The sequence below is a fragment of the Lissotriton vulgaris genome, chromosome 4_1 (genome assembly GCF_964263255.1).
Source record: "Lissotriton vulgaris chromosome 4_1, aLisVul1.2, whole genome shotgun sequence".
NCBI classification, from domain to species: Eukaryota; Metazoa; Chordata; class Amphibia; order Caudata; family Salamandridae; genus Lissotriton; species Lissotriton vulgaris.
This window is the reverse complement of record NC_141691.1, coordinates 607,304,832-607,321,919: the sequence shown is the minus strand read 5'-3', so window position 1 is coordinate 607,321,919 and position 17,088 is coordinate 607,304,832. Positions and strand designations below refer to the sequence as shown.

General features: G+C 50.7%; 1 protein-coding gene across 3 annotated transcripts in view; it reads right to left on the bottom strand.

Moving 5' to 3' along the window:
• Positions 1-1,799: 1,799 nt before the first annotated feature.
• Positions 1,800-17,088, bottom strand: part of GPR141 (G protein-coupled receptor 141) — a 193,834-nt gene continuing 178,545 nt past the window's right edge. For all 3 annotated transcript variants that reach the window (XM_086964839.1, XM_086964838.1, XM_086964840.1), the window contains one exon: positions 1,800-2,729. In XM_086964839.1, coding sequence (XP_086820965.1) covers positions 1,804-2,729 — 926 coding nt within the window. In that variant the 3' untranslated portion in view covers positions 1,800-1,803. The remainder of the gene's footprint in view (positions 2,730-17,088) is intronic.

Sequence of the window (17,088 nt, the reverse complement as noted above, 5' to 3'; positions counted from 1 at the left end):
CATAATTCTCGCCTCGGTGCCTACTCCAACAGGGAACACACTCGGCAACTCTGGGCATTAAGCTTGCCTCATCTCTACAACAGCCCCCCACAGATGCCGGGGATGCCTGTTTTCACCTTGGAGATACCCAGAAAGGGACCATTCTCACAGGGAAAACCAGGACGGGTTCCCCAGCAGTCTTCAGCGCCAGGATACTCCATGGAGTGGCAGTGCGCTTTACAAGTACACCCACATTTACATGAGGTGCTCCATACATGCTAGGTGAAAAGACACTCATGCAGTACATCAAGTATAAAAGTGACTGTATATGCAAACAAAAACTTTTGCAGTTTCTAGTCGGAGAGAGACTATGAATGACCTTCTCGTCCTTAAGTTTGTTTGTCTGTTTGTCGCCAGTGGGGACTCCGATGATAGGTTGTTCCATACTCAGTCCTGATGAAGACTTTTTTAGATGTAAAGAAAGCACACACTTCATAAGAGGGTTGAACAATCAGTTCTATACGCTTCCTGTGATGACACTCCACTTTTTGGACAGAAGAAATTAATGTACCCATTTATGAGAGACAATACATTTTTATATATTAGGCAGGCCCATCAAAGTATCTGTATCGTTTTTTGTTTCCATGTACTGTCAGTTTTTTTGTTGATGCACTGCATGATCACCTTTTCACCTAGCACTTATGGAGCTCCTTAATGTTTCATTATTTGAATAATTGTCGTTCAATTACGATAAAATATATGTTATTCACTCAACAACTGAGTTGTTCGAACCTACGTCTATGGATATATTTCCTTATAGGAATAAATCATTCAAGCATTTGTGCAACTATTGATTTTGGTAATTAGCAACACATTGCATCAAACAGAATCACTTATGTTCAAGTACTTCCAAACACCAGGGCACACTCCTTGCACCTCTAGAAGTCATGGCCAGACCCTAGACATCAGAGAAATACCTTATGGAGATCTGTCACGGACACCTGCTTGTGCCAATCACTACATGGTTTGAAGTCTGTGCTTTTAGGATGTGACACTTCCGTTACAAACTGGAAAAATGTGTAAAGAACATATCTTGTCAATTGGCAAGGGAAATAAGGAGCTAGCTCTGGATTTACATCGAACAGCGCAGGAAGAAAGAAACTGACGTCGGCACATAGGGACTGCACTCAAATGTTGTTGCAGTGTCACCACTGGGCACCGTTCAACTGTTCGTGTATAGGGACGCAAATGGGACAAGTCAGCGAAAAAAACAAATCTACTAAAGCAGTGTGATTGGGCCTTACCCAGATCCAAATACCAGGTAATAGCAGGTGGAAGCAAGGAGTCAAGAAAAGAATCAAGCAGTGTATCTCCTGATAAATCAAAATGTAAGATGTGTCCTTTGACCTGAGGCAGGCATTTACATGTTTGACCTCTTTACTGTTGTGTAAATGTAGGAATTTATCCACTGGAGGACCTACCTCCTGTACAAATTCTCGGCTAAAGACTGCTGGCTCCCTTTTTCAGGCAGATAAGCCAGGTTTAAAAGGCCGGTGATGTTTCTGGTGCTGCACTACATCCTGCTCTGCATGCACCGCAACCGTGCAGCTTTTCCAGAAAGCACTTCATTGCGTGAAGGACAGTAAATCTGGGCATTTATTTCAAGATGTGGGGTTCTCGCTCATTGAGTTTTGACCTACATGTTTTTTAGGTAATGAGTTACTCGGCAATGTAAGAAAATAACCTATGCTGGAAGGCTAAAAAAGAATATGCTTTAAGCAAAGGTAAGAAAGCTCAGGTAAGAAACACTACAATCCACATCTGTTAACAGCATGCAAGTTTATTTATCACTGCGGAACTCAAGATTTGATGCTTGCAGCAATAGCTTAGCACCACTGATAGCGAGTCCATGCAGCTTAGGGCAGTAAAGCTCAAAAACAACTCATTGTAAAAGGAGGCTCCACAGTCATGAAGGTGTGTAAGATAATACAGTTTAAACAATTGATTTGGGAAAAAGCAAACAACTATACCTAATATAAAAAACAAGCTCTTCACCTGGGCCCAGAATTCTTGGTGTTCCAGTGTTTGTTTTTTAAATTGTTTCACAACTTTGGCGACGATAAACATTTGTACGCACAATATCACAGTTATGACAGTTAGTACGATAGCTATAATAATGTAGTTTAGTGTCGCCACAAGAGGGTTCTTTAATTCCTTTTCAAAATGGAAACACATGGTTGTCGTTTGGTTCACAGACTTGCCGTACCAGGAGAACAATACAGGGAAAACGATAACAATGACCAGTACCCACACTGCAATACTGGCAGACACTGCGTGCAACTTCCGGTAGAACTCCACCCTGTCCTTTTCCCTAAAGAAAGTGAGACAGCGGCTGACCAGAGTCGTGACGTAGAATATCAAAGAGAGGTACTGGTGCACGTGTATCATTGCACTAACAATCTTGCAGAACTCTTGGCCAAAAATCCATTCCCGTTTGACGAAGAAGGTGATGCGAAACGGCACAGTCAGGAGAAAGACACCGTGCACCACAAGCAAATTGATCACCATGGTTGTGTTCACGGATCTCAATCTTGTTTTGAACAGATAAATAGACATCACAATTATTCCACACACACCCCCGACAAGGGCCACTCCATAAATTACGATCATTGCAACGGCCATAGCTGTCTCTTGAGCTTCAGGCATGATGCAGGCTGTCGTGTTGTCTGTGGACATCGCAGAGGCATTTACTGTAAAGAAAAAAGAAGATACTTGTAATGGCTACATTTAATAGGAGAGACTACAATTTAATGCATATTAGTATTTAAAATGGTTTGTAGCTCAGTAAACCTTAAACAAAAAAAACTAATATTTCTATTGTCGATATAAAGAGTGGGCAGAAATGTAGGGCCTCGTTATGATGTCCTCAGTCAGGTCTTCTGAGGCACAAACGTCACACTAGTTACTCCTGATACCACAAGATGCAATAAATCATGGATGCTGTATTACCTAAATTTCACACTCTGGAATAAGAACTGTTCATAGGAATCGTGTTCGCGCAACATTACCTGTTGAGTGAGTTGGAGTCAGGTAGGGACTGCGGCCTTGTTGGACCCAAGGAATTGCACACATACGCAATGGTACATTGGTGTGGGCAGATGACTACGAGTGATCTTCGCCCCTTTATTTATATCCTCTGGCCACTCCTGGCCAGAGGATGATACATTGTTTGTAGGCCCTTCCTGGACAGACCAGGGTTCCACTCGTGTGGGACTCGGGTCATTACATCCCTCCCAAAATCGGTATCCAAAATGCAATAACAAGATTTGATCAAATAAAGTCTCTGAGCCTGGGTGGCGGTTTCGGCCTCAGGTTGTAATGCTGTGAACTGGATCGGGGACCTGTACTCTACCCTGGCCAGATGTGACAGTCAAGTCCTCATTGTCTTCGACCACGGTTGTTGATGGCTCAACAGGATCTGCCTGGCTTGTCTACCTCGGACTAGGAATGGAGGTCTCTCCGGCCCAGGTATCTTGTGTCCTCCTCTCTTCCTGGCTGACACTCTTTTGCTCCTACTGTTTAACTTTCCAGAACCAAAATATGTTCCTGGTGACTATTTCAGTTCAGAATTTGACTGTAATAGCAGTGCCATTCACTCGCAGTACAGTCCAGGTCCCAGGCTCATAGGTCGTTCTGAATTTTCTTCCGGTATGGTGGTCCCTTTTCAGAACTGAACTACCTGGTGTGATGATCCAAGGCTTAAACCCTCTTTGTCGTTCGGCCCGCTCGTTATTCTGGGTCTGCCGCATATGAGTGTTGGCTGATTCATAGGATGAGGGTACCCAAATCTCAGCCACGGGGATGGTGTTCCATCTGTGTCTGGCGAGCATCAGGGACCAGGGAGACCTTTGTGTTGTTCATTGCGGGGTACTTTGGTATTCGTGCAGGAAACATTGTAGCACTACTTCAGGACTGGCTTGTTCTGCTACGGCGATGTGCAGGGTCTTGTTCAGCTTGGGCATGAAATGCTCTGCTTCCCCGTTGGCTTTTGGCCATTGAGATGTGATCCGATGGTGGCATATTCCCAGCGACGTGAACATCGCAAATGTTTTTTCTAGTACTGGTAGTATGTGTGCGAATGACCTGGTGTCCACTACTTTGACTACTGGGTATTTGCACTAGCTGTGGACAAGTATTGCGTTCACTCTCCCATCTGGGAAGCTTCTAAAATCGAGGCTAACTCGCGACCATGGTCCAGTGGCGGGTTCTGCAGTTATTATTGGTGCAGGTAGTTCTTGGTTGCTTGTAAGTTGGCAGGAGCAACAGTGTTGTACTAGGTTGTCTATTACTGCATCTAGCCCTGGGAACCACACTTCACTCTCATGCGTGACTTTGTGAGCAGTGTTCATTGATGGCCCTCGTGGACGAGGGTTGTCACCCTCTCTTGGAGGCTAAACAAGATCATGATCCGGGAGCCTCTTAACACCAGACCTTCAGCTGCTGAGCTTAATTTGTCTTGTACACTTCATAGTTTTCCGAGACGTTCTTTGTCTGGTCTGCACCAGATGTTGGAATTGTGCAGAAGTTCTCCCATGATCCCTTCTGTTAGAAGTCCATTACTTTTGCCAAGACCAGGTTGTCTTTGGATGCCAATTTAATGTCATCAATGGTGTGGGCGTGGAGGTGTGACCATTATGAGACCATGTCGACATACTCTTCTGTCTTCCCTTCACTATCGGTGTCTCCTTCTCTTGGAGCTGGTGGGTGCCCGAGAGGAAATTCGCAGGATTCTTTGATCCGGGTCGATGCACAAGGTCCATTTGGTAGTGTTGTAGTTGTATGATCATCGTTCAATCCTCAGCGGCAGATGTGGGACTGCGCCTCAGAATAATGGGACCAGTACTTGATGGTCTGTCACTACCTGAAAAGGGTGCCCGCTGACATACAGATGGAAATGGTTGCATGCCCATTTGATCGCCAGTGCCTCCCTTTCGATCTGGGAGTATCTTGCTTCTTTAGGGGTGAGAGCTTTGCTTGCAAAAGCCAGGGGCGCCCACTTGCCTGGTTCAACTTCTTGGATAATGACCGCTCCAAGACCTACGGGACTGGCATCTACCAGTAATTATATAGCTTGGGTGGTGTTGAAGTACGCCATGGTGGTTTTACCGAGTAGCGCCTCCTTGACTTTCTGGAATGCCTCCTATTCTTCTCTGCCCCATTTCTATGCGGCACCTTTCTTTGTGAGAACTCGCAAGGGCTTGGCTATCGTGGCCAGTTTTTCTATAAATCGTCCGCAATATGTGGCCTTCCCTAGGAAGCTCTATACTTCTGAAACTGTGACTGGTGCTTGCTGTATGGCATGTGATTATCGGGGCCCACTTGCACTCTGTCCTGACTAAAGATGTCCCCAAAGAATTCGATTGAATTCTGAAAGAACAAACACTTGTCCTTATGAAAGGTTCCGCCGTGATCTGATAGCCATCTCAAGGTTGCTCTGAGATGGTGGAGGTGTTCCTCGATGGTTGATGAGTGGATTTACATGTCGTAACTGAAAATTAGTACTCCTGGTAAACCAGGCAGTACCTCTCGAACTGCGTCTTTGAATATTTCGGCGGTGGACGAAATATCAAACTTCAGCCACTTGTACAGGCGTAGTCCTATATGAGTTGAGAAGGTCATTATGTAATGGCTCTCTTTTGCTAGCCTCAATGGATGGTACCCTGCGTTGAGGTCCAGATTGGAAAACCATCTGGAGCCATTCAAGTCAGCTATGATGTCATCTACCGTTGGTGTGATATGTAGCTCTCTTTTGAATGCCTGGTTGGGCAGGCGCATATCTATACATAATCTTATCTTCCCCGGTTGTTTGGGTTGCTCCACTATTACCTTGGGTGAGACCCAGAATGTTGGGCCTGTGACTTTTTCAATGACCCCTTGCTGTTCCAGCTCATGGAGCTCCTGTTCGACTAGGAGCCACATGTGGAACGGGATGTGCCTTTGAGAGAGTGCTATCGGTTTTACCGCTTTGTCGACATGTAGCTTGACTGGCAGCCTTTTCGTGCAGCCTAGCCCAGTGAAAAGGTGAGGGGTTAGTTCTAGCATTTCGTCTGTCTGTAGGGCCTTGATCGCGTGGGCAAACATAACTAGGCAGAGGTCTTTCACAATGTGGCGCCTACTACTAGGATGTCGGCTTCTCTGTCAACCACATGGAACGTAGTCCTGACTTCTTGGTTTTCTGACGTCACCTGCACAGTCGTCTTGCCTTTCAGGGGTAGCAGTGTCTGACTCCCATATGTCAGTATCTTGACGTGGGATGGGGTTAGTTGGGGCCATGGCCGTAGTTGCTTATATTGTTGGCTACCCATTACATTGACGGATGTACCTGTGTTGATCAGTGGTGTGACACGGGATCCTGCATTTGTCTACGACACATGTGGGTTACAGGCACCTTCGGCGTTTTAGGTCACTGGCAAACAACATGAGGTAGCATTCATTTTCATCGTCAGTGGATAAATCTTCTAGGCAATGTTGTTGTGGTTGTGCCTTGGCTGTCTTCAAGCTTTCTGTGGCCTAGAGGGACAGTTGTCTTACAGACTTCGACTGTGGCCTCCTTCCGCTTGCACCCCTGGACTTCTGCAGGTGGTTCCAAAGTGGATAAGAGTGCCGCACTTTTAGCACATCCACTCTTGCGCTGGGCATTACTCTAGGGAGTGTTCTTCTCGCCTGCAGTACCTGCACCATCACCCCAGTGCGGTCTTTGCTGGCTGTCTTCCTCTGCCCCTCTTGCTTACACCTGAAGGGTGTCTGCTCATTCCATTTTTATGTTGGTGGGTTTCGTTGGTATGTTGGTGAGAGGTCGTGGGATCATGCCATGACAAGGATGTTTTCCAGTGGGATCTCGGGCTGGCGGAGTATGAGGGTCCAAAGGGTCTTGCTTCAACTTCCTTGTATGACCTGCGCCTGTTTTGATGATAGGCCGGACACGTGTAGGCGCATGAAATTCAGCTGCCAGAGCAACATTGAGATGCCAAATTGTCCTCATAGTCCACATGTGCCAATTTCTGGGTTCTTGAGTGCAGCGATGAGGCCAACACCCACGCTGGTACAAAAGAGAAAGTTGTGTTTTGAAGCCGGGAGGATAAGGTGTATATTAAGGATCTCATTTACAATAAACTGGTGCAGGGCAGCTCTGCAAGTCTTTTTGGTAGCTGCCTGTTAGACCTGGCCCTTTTTGCAGGATTAACCCCTAACGTTTTGCCTTTGGCCTCCTATTTTTCTGTCCCTGTTTTTGTTGGCGCTAGGACTCTGGGCATTTTACCACTGCTGATCAGTGCTAAAGTGCATATTCTCCTTGTGTAAATTGTGCTTATGATTGGTTATTCATGATTGCCATATCTGATTTAGTGTTAAGTCTCTAGTAAAGTGCACTGAGGGCGCTAGGGTCTGTAAATCAAATGCTATTAGTCGGCTTGCAGCACTGGCTGTGCCACCCACCTGAGTAGCCATGTAAATGTGTCTCAGACCTGCCAGTGCAATGTCTGCACACGCAGCTTTAAACTGCCATGTCGACCTGGCAAGTGCACGCACTTGCAGGCCTTTACCTTCCCATTTCTTACATGTATGTCACCCCTAAGTAGGTCTAAGGTACCCCCATCGGCAGGGTGCAGTGTGTGTTAAAGGGACGACATGTACTGGTGTATTTTACATATTCTGATAGTGAAATGATCTGTATTTTGTTTTTCACTATTGCAAGGGATAGCTCTCCCATAGGCTATCATTGGAGCTACATTGTAACATTTTACATGTGTAACTTTCAATTGTGAACAGCTAGAGATTTTGACTTTAGGCTCTCTGAACTTAATAACACACCTTTTAGTAAAGAAGGTATATTTTTAAATTGTGTTTCTGAAAATGCCATTTTCAGAAAGTGAGCATTTTCTTGTTTAACCATCCTGTGTGTCTCTGCCTGTTTGTGTATTCAACATCTGGCTTTGAAGTGACAGGAGCTGGGGATGTGCATTCACTCTTGACAGACCCTTCCCTGCCACCAGGCAGGTTGCTCCACTCGCCGCGCACTGTAGTGTGTTCCTTAGCCCCCACTGCTCCCCCTTTTTTACCTTCTGTTTCCCTCACCACCCCCTCCCATCCCCGGTTTCTGCCGCTGCGTCCCCTGTGGCCCGCCCCCTTCGTCCCCATTGACCTCCCCGCTCCCGCCTCCCAGCTGCACCTCCCTCCCACCGCCCCATATATGGCGACCACTGCCCGGCAGTAAGTGCAACCCTTTCTTGCCTCCAGGCAGGTCGCTCCACTCACTGTGCAGCTCCTCCTGCCTGCGCCAGTGATCCCAGCCAGCTTCTGCCGCTGTGCCCAGGGTTCGAGGCCCACTGCTGACTCTGCCCGTCTTTTTAGGACTTCCCTCATTCTGTGTTTGTGTGACTCCTTGCCCAATTTTACTGGGTCCTGATCTGTTTACCCACAGTAGCATGTTCCTTAGCCCCCACTGCTCCCCCATTTTTGCCTTCTGGTTCTCTTACCACCCCCTCCCATTCCCAGTTCCCACCACTGCGTCCCCTGCATCCGCGCGCCCTTCGTCCCCATTGGCCTCCCCGCTCCCACCTCCCAGCTGCACCTCCCTCCTACCTCCCTATATATGGCGGCCGCTGTGCAGCAGTAAGAGCGACCCTTCCCTGCCTCCAGGCAGGTCGCTCCACTCACTGCGCAGCTCCTCCTGCCTGTGCCAGTGATCCCAGCCAGCTTCTGCCGCTGCGCCCAGGGTTCGAGGCCCGCTGCTGATTCTGCCCGTCTTTTTGGCCTTCCCTCACTATATGTAATTCTGTGTTTGTGTACCTCCTTGCCCAATTGTTCTGGAAAGGGGCGACCAATCGGTCCCCCCGAACGTATGGTCGAATACCACGATCCCCCCGGGAAGCCATCTTGGGCGGGAGGCGAGTCTCGGCTGGTATGCCCGAAGCGGCGTAGCCGGGTCGCGCCTTTTTCCCGCCCTGGAGTGGGCTGGCCTAGACACCAACACGGCCGGCCACGCCCTTGGAGGCAGGCGGGGGCAGGTTCACGCCCACCCCGAAGACGGATAAAAGGAGCGGAAGCCAACAAAGCATCCTCTTGTTCCTGTGCTCTGAAGCTGCACCTCCCCGCTGCACGTGAGCTCGAGACGGAACGAAGAGCAATTTTGAGCGTTGTAATCCCTCTTTTTGTCTTACAGATATCCCGTCTAAGAATGCCCAAGAAGGTCGGAAAGCGGGTCGGTACCGAGGAGATGCTCCGCATGCTCATGAAGGAGATAGCCGATCTGAAGAGAAAGGTTGAGGCTAAGGACGGGGAGGGAGGACCGAAACGGCCTTTACAGGGAACAATTCCCGGTGGAAAGAGCAAGAGGCCCAGAAGGGGAGCACTTGGGGGGGAGACCCCGGTTCCCGAAGCGCCACGAGAGGAGCCAACCCCGGCGCCAAAGGAGGGGAACCCAATCCCTGTGGTGGTCACCCCTGCGAACAGGGGGGATATGCCCCCCGAGTTAGCGGCGCAATTGGCAGCGTGGTTGGGAAACGATAGCGAGGGCGCCACGGCTGACGACGCCCGGGCAGTGATGAGGCAACTGCGGGAATCTAGGGAGGCTGCGAAGACTCCATCTCCTGTTCCCCCGCAGGTCCCAGCGGTTGGAAGTACAGCAGGCCCAAGTTCGGCGACAAGCGTGGGGTCTACTTCAGGTAAGCGGCCATTGCCGATTGCAGGGGGGGACTCCGCACCTTCTCGAAAGGAGAAGATTGCCCAGCACGTCCCACTAGAAGTCAAGGAATTGATTTGGGCGGACAAATATGTAAACATGTTTTCATTGCTTACCGACCATTACGAGATCGAGCATGTAAAGAGTCAAAAGGAGCTCATGCATCCGAGTGTTTGGCGCGCTAAAATGGCCGCCTTTAAGGTTGATGAGACCATTGGTACTTGGGGCAGAGCGTGGGGAATTTTTACTTCCATCATGGGGGAGCGCAGACCTGAGTTACTGACCGAGTTACCCATTTATCAGTCACGTATTATGGAGTATTCTGTGGCATATGGGGGCAATCAGTGGTTCTGCTATGATAATCTGTTTAGAAAAGCTAAGGAACACAACCCGTTGTTGTCCTGGGACTGTTACGACTCTGTGTCTTGGCAAAAAATGGAGAGTACAGGGATGTTGAAGGTGCCATTAGTAGGGAGTAACGCGGGGGAATCCTCCCGCCAAAACTCTGGGACGCCCTTTCGGACGGGTACAGGTAACGAGTCCCACACGAAGCCGAGTGGCAACACAGGTAAAAGGGGGATCTGTTGGAATTTTAACAGGGGCAAATGTACCAGGCCCCAGGGGTCATGCAAATTCAGACATGAGTGTGGGGGATGCGGGCAGCCATCCCATCCTGAGTCCATGTGCAGAGCCAAAACGGGTGATAACGGTGGTAAGGGAGGTGCCAAACAGGTCTAATATAGTCCGAGGGGCGCCTTTACCGACCCCGATTGATACCATGGCAATGATTCCTTGGCTCAGCGAATACCCAGATTATGCTTCCGCTGGGGTGTTGCGGAACGGGTTTTCATATGGTTTCCGCATCCCAGTGGGGGATTTTCAGGGGGTACCGGACTGTAAGAATCAAATGTCGGTCTTACAGCACACGGCGGTGGTGCAGGTAAAGATTAGGAAAGAGGTGACTCGAGGTCGTGTCGCCGGTCCATTCGATTTGCCACCAGTTGCTAATTTTGTGTGTTCACCTCTAGGGGTGGTTCCCAAGAAGGACCCGGGTGAGTTTCGGCTGATACACAATTTGTCAGCCCCACATGGTCTTTCCGTGAATGACGCGATAGACCCGGAAGTATGTTCGGTGCGGTACGCATCTTTCGATGAGGCCGTTGCCATGTTGAATCGCCTGGGGCCCGGGACGCTGATGGCCAAATCAGACATCGAGTCAGCGTTCCGGTTGCTCCCGGTACACCCAGACGATCAGCGTCTCCTTGGTTTTCAGTTTCAGGGTCGCTATTACATGGATAAATGTATGCCTATGGGATGTTCGATTTCATGTGCCTATTTCGAGAAATTCAGTTGTTTTCTGCAGTGGGTATTCACGAGGAAGACAGGTTTTCAACATGTTATGCACTATCTCGATGACTTTCTGTTTCTGGGGGCAGCCGGGGATTCTGAGTGTGGACAGGCCTTACATGAATTTTGTGTCCTAATGAATCAATTTGGTGTGCCATTGACGCCAGGTAAGACGGTGGGTCCCTCGGCCTTAATCGAGTTTCTGGGGATCGAACTCGACTCAGTGAAAGGTTGTTTTCGTTTACCTAAAGAAAAGGTGTTAAAATTCAGGTTATCCCTTGAGACATGTATTCGTGCAACGAAAGTGAACTTACATCAATTGCAACAGGTGGTAGGTCAGTTGAATTTTGCCCTAAGAGTAATGCCGATGGCACGCCCCTTTTCCCGCTCGATTGCACAGTCCATGGTCGGCTTGAAGGAAGGACATCATCGTACGAGACTCTCGGCAGAGGTTCGCCAGGACATGCGCATTTGGATTGCGTTCCTGGCGGATTTCAATGGTCGAATTGTCTGGAATAAACCAGCAGTGTCTTCCGAGGAGTTGGGACTATGGACAGACTCGGCGGGGAGTGTGGGTTTTGGCGCCATATTGGGTACACAATGGTCGGCTCAAAAATGGCCGTCATGGTGGCATGAGTGCGGGTTGACGAGTAACATTGCTTTTCTCGAACTGTTCCCTATTCTGGTGGCCTTGAAAACATGGCCAGAAGGGTTTAGGGGTCACTCTGTGGTTTTCTGGTCTGATAACATGACCGTGGTTGAGTGTATCAATAGTCAGGCAGCACGTTGCAAATTGATTCTAAGACTACTCAAAGAAATTGTGTTGTTGTGCATGCAACTAAATGTACTGTTTAGGGCGCGGCATGTGCCGGGAGTGATGAACCAAGCGGCTGATGCGCTCTCTCATTTCCGTATGCAGGCCTTCTGGGGTTTTATGCCCACAGCGGACCCGGTGGCGGCACCCTTTCCCGAAGCTCTCTGGTCTCTCGGTGCCCCGAACTACAAGACCTCGTGGGAGAGAGTTTAGCACCCAGGACGAGGAAGGCATATGAAGGGGCGTTCCGTTCCTATTGGGCCTTTTTGGGTACTGCCGGGAGGGAGCTTTGGGGTCTGGAAGAGTCTGTAATAAGATTCCTGCTCTCTTTACGTCACGCAGGCAAGTCAGTAGCTACGGCCCAGAGGCATCGGGCCGCCATTTCCTTCATGGCAAGGGCTCATGGGATCCAGGACCCGACAGCGTCTTTCGTTGTGCAGAAACGCTACGGGGGTGGCAACGCCTTGAGGGTCGCAAAGTAGACGATAGGCACCCGATAGGTTTGGATAGGTTGACCCTGTTATTATCCGTGCTACCGGTAACATGTTCATCCCAGTACGAAGCAGTGTTGTTCCGAGCCGCATTTGCATTAGCATTCCATGGGGCTATGCGGGTAAGCGAATTAGTGGCAAAGAACAAGCAGGATACGATGGGGGGAATGTGCCGGGAACACATTCAGGTCAGAGAGGAGACGATGACGGTCTCGTTTGTAAAGTCCAAATCCGATCAGGATGCAATCGGGGACTGTGTAATCATCCAGAGGATCCCCGGGTCTGCCATGTGCCCTGTTGGGTGCGTAGAAGCATATTTAGCGCAGAGTGTGGCAGCATGGGGGGGGGCCTTGTTAAGACACGCTGACGCCACCCCACTGACGAGGTTTCAGTTTCAGCGGGTGCTTGCGATGTCGATTTCTGCCGCGGGCTTGAACCCCGGCGACTTTGGGACCCATTCCTTTCGGATAGGGGCTGCTACGGAGGCTACAGCCAGGGGTCTGAATGTTGATCAAATAAAACGTGTGGGGCGTTGGTCCTCGAACTGTTATAAGAGGTATGTACGGTTGCACATGTTGTGAAGCTGTAACGATGTACTCACGCTTCTTGTTTTTGTTTGGTTTTCAGTGGCGCAAGCCTACGAGGCGGGGCGGACTGTCCAGTCGACCCGACACCGGGGGGCCAGCGGTCAGACATTACCGGCTGTGAAAAAGGAGGTGTGGGTCGTGGGCCACTCATACGTGAGGCGTGCCGCGGACGTATTCAAAGCAGGTGACATGACTCACGTGGCTGGGGAATACGGGAACAGGGTGTCCTTCTACGGAAAGGGCGGGCTCTGTATTGACCAGTTTCATGCATTTTTCGAGGTTTTGTTAGGCCGGACAAGGTCACCGCCGTCTGTAGTCATAGTACATCTTGGGGGCAATGATTTGGTGACCACTGGTAGACGACTTCTTTTGAGGCGATGCTTTCCACGGTAAGTTGGTTAGCGAGAAGAGTTTCACTGTGCACAATTGCTTGGTCCCATATGATCCCACGGAAAGTGTGGCGGGGGGCTATGTCTGTTTCTGCACTGAATCATTCAGTAAAGAAAATTAATAATAAAATGAGTAGATTGTTTCGTTCGAGTACACTGCATTCTGTTTCGCATGGTTGTATTAAAGGGGACAGTATGTATTTGGGGGACGGTGTTCATTTGTCCCGGGTGGGGAACGAATTACTCATAGGAGACTTCATAGCATGGTTAAGGAGTTTACAGCATGACCTTTAGGTAGGAGTGTTTTGTGGGGGGTCCGGATAGCCGGTCAACTATCCGGCCTGTGGCGGTAAGGTCATGATCGGTGAGCAGTAATTGGAAGATCCCTATGAGGGGGCGTCACCCATTACGGATGGGAGCGCGCGGGGGAGGTGGCCAATTGGCCCCTCAATGGGGAGGCGGTCCTGTCTAAGGAGAGGCCGCCGGAAGGAAAGGAAAGGTGGTCAAGGCCCCTTCCTGGATAGGAGGGGCTACGGCCCCTCCTGGGGAATTTCCCGGGGCCAGGACATCTGCGACGGCAGATGGGTAAGTTGTGTGGGGTGCGGGAGGGGGTTTACGCTACCTTTTAGACACCTCACACGAGTCCTCGAACGACCGTTAAATGGCGTCGAGTTTATTTGGGCCCCCGTCAAGTACAAAGGGAAATTGGTAAATGCACTTGAGGTACGCCTCTGTGCGGTCGCCCCTCTCACAAGTGAGGGGGGTATTTCTGGTTTAGGGATCTGACACCGGTTACGACCTTGCCGTTGGCCCTTAACGTTAGGATGTACAATTTCAAGTCAAATGTTTTGTAGGATGTTAGTTCGGCTAGGAGAACCTTTGTATTAGAGATCTATTAAGGTTAGCCAACATCGTAATGTGGAAATGAAATTGTACATTATATGAAACTGTTATTTTAATGTTTTCTTTCGTTTCATATTTTAATAAATACGGCCGGGAAGGGTGACTCCCTTCCCGCCTTCCAAAAGTTCAAGAACTGTTTTCCGGTTTCCCAATTCTTGGGGATTGTGTTGAGAGGGGGTGGCGGGTATCTCGGCCATATGGGTCCTGCTCTGTTTACCCACTGTAGCGTGTTCCTTAGCCCCCACTGTTCCCTTTTCTTTCCTTCTGTTTCCCTCACCACCCCCTCCCATCCCCGGTTCCCACCGCTGCGCCCCCTGCGGCCCCGTCCCCTTCGTCTCCATTGGCCTCCCCGCTCCCGCCTCCCAGCTGCACCTCCCTTCCACCTCCCCATGTATGGCGGCCGAAGGCGCGCCTAAGGACAGCCCGTCTGCGCATGGACCGCACACAGCGTCAGAATCCCTGGTCCCGCGAACGCCACGTCGTCTGACTCCACTACCATGCAAGCACCCTCCACGCACTCAAACCCGAGACGAGAACACACCTGCTACCGGGCCACCCCGAAGCGCACCCAAGGACCCTTCACCTGCCGGGCCTGCAGCTTCACAAGCATCCAGTCCACCTAACCGCCAGCAAAAGAAGCCAACTACCTCAGATGCATCCTCCTCAACATCCTCTCTGCCCGCAAACACGTCGTTGAACTCTGGAACCTCCTCAACTCTACCGCCCCAGACATCGCCGTCCTGACGGACACCTGGCTTAACCTCGACTCAGCACCCGACATCGTCATAGCCATCTCGGAAGGCTACAAGATCACCCGCAAGGACCGCACCAATGGTGTTGGAGGAGGAATCGCCATCGTCCACAGGAACACCCTCAGAGTCTCGACCAACACCGACGACTCCCTCAGCACCGCCGAACACATGCACTTCCAGATTCACACCGACCCGAACACCACCCTCAGAGGAACCCTCGTCTACATACCCCCTGGACCACAACCACAGTTCAGCGACTCCATCGCCAACCTCATCAGCACACTCACTCTCACCTCCATGAACTACATCCTCCTCGGGGACCTGAACTTCCACCTCGAGAACAACAACGATACCAACTCCACTACCCTGAATGACAACCTAGCCAACCTCGGACTCAGACAGCTCATGACAACACCCACCCACGCCGCCGGCCACACGCTTAACCCTATCTTCACAGCAAGCCCCCACGTCACCTTCAGCCACACCACAGAACCCCACTGGACCGACCACCACTGCACCCACTTCACCTTCAGGAAGCCCACCATGCACCACCACACCCAGCAGATGCCTCAAAGCCACTGGAGCAAGGTCGCAGAAGACCAGCTAACCAAACACCCTCGCCCAGAGCCCACCCACCAACCCCAACACCGCCGCCCGCAACCTCAGACAGTGGATCGACAACTGCACCAACACCCTTGTCCCGCTCAAGGCACCCTCCAACAGTCACAACAGCAAGAAAGCCACCTGGTTCACTGAAGACTTCCAGGCCTCTAAATGGACATGCCGAATACTGGAGAAAAACTGGCTCAGTGAACAAACACCGGACAGCTACGCAGCCCAGAAGAACACCACCCGCAGACATCATCAACTCATCAGAGCCGCCAAGAGGGACTCATTCAAAGACCGCCTGGATAACAACACACACAACAGCAAAGAGCTCTTCATCATCATGAAGGAACTCTCCAACCCCAGCTCCAACACCAACAACATCCAGCCTTCGCAAGACCTGTGCAACTCGCTGGCCACTTTCTTCCACCGCAAGATCGCTGACATCGACGACAGCTTCAATGCCATGACCGCCCGACAACCACCATCCCCACGACCACCACCTGCACCAGCCACCTCCTCTCCTGGACCAGCACCAACGACGAGGACACTAGCGAGACCATGAACACAATCCACTCCGGATCACCGCTGGACCCATGGCCCCACCACATCCTCAACAAAGCCAGCACAACCATTGCACCCCATCTCTGGAAAGTAATCAACATCTCCTTTGAGACAGCAACCTTCCCGGAAAGCTGGAAGCACGCCGAGATCAACGCCTTACTCAAGAAACCCAAGGCGGACCCCAAGGACCTCAAGAACTTCCGACCCATCTCTGTGGTCCCGTTCCCGGCGAAGGTCACCGAGAAGATTCTCAACAAAAACTGACCCGCTTCCTCGAGGAGAACAGCATCCTAGACCCGTCCCAGTCTGGGTTCTGCAGCAACCACAGCACAGAAACCGTCCTTATTGCCGCCACCGATGACATCAAGACCCTGCTTGACAATGGAGAAACAGCGTCCCTCTTCCTCCTGGACCTGATAGCCGCCTTCGACACGGTCTGCCACCGCACACTACGAACACGCCTACATGACACCGGGATCCAAGAGAAGGCCCTGGACAGGACCACATCTTTCCTCTCCAGCAGAACTCAGAGCGTCCGCCTCCCCCTTCCACTCCACTGCCACCGAAATCATCTGTGGCGTACCCCAGGGCTCCTCCCTCAGCCCGACGCTGTTCAACATCTACATGGCACCCCTCGCCCACGTCCCCTGACAGCACGACCTCAACATCATCTCCTATGCCGACCACACCCAGTTGATAATCTCCCTCACCAAAGACCCTCACACCGCCAAGACCAACCTCCACGAAGGAATGAAGGCCGTCGCCAAATGGATAAGGAACAGCTGACTGAAGCTGAACTCCGACAAGACGGAGGTCCTCGTTCTCGGCTCCACCCCCTAAACCTGGGATGACTCCTGGTGGCTGACAACTCTAGGAACATCCCCGACACCCACCGACCACGCACGCAACCTAGGGGT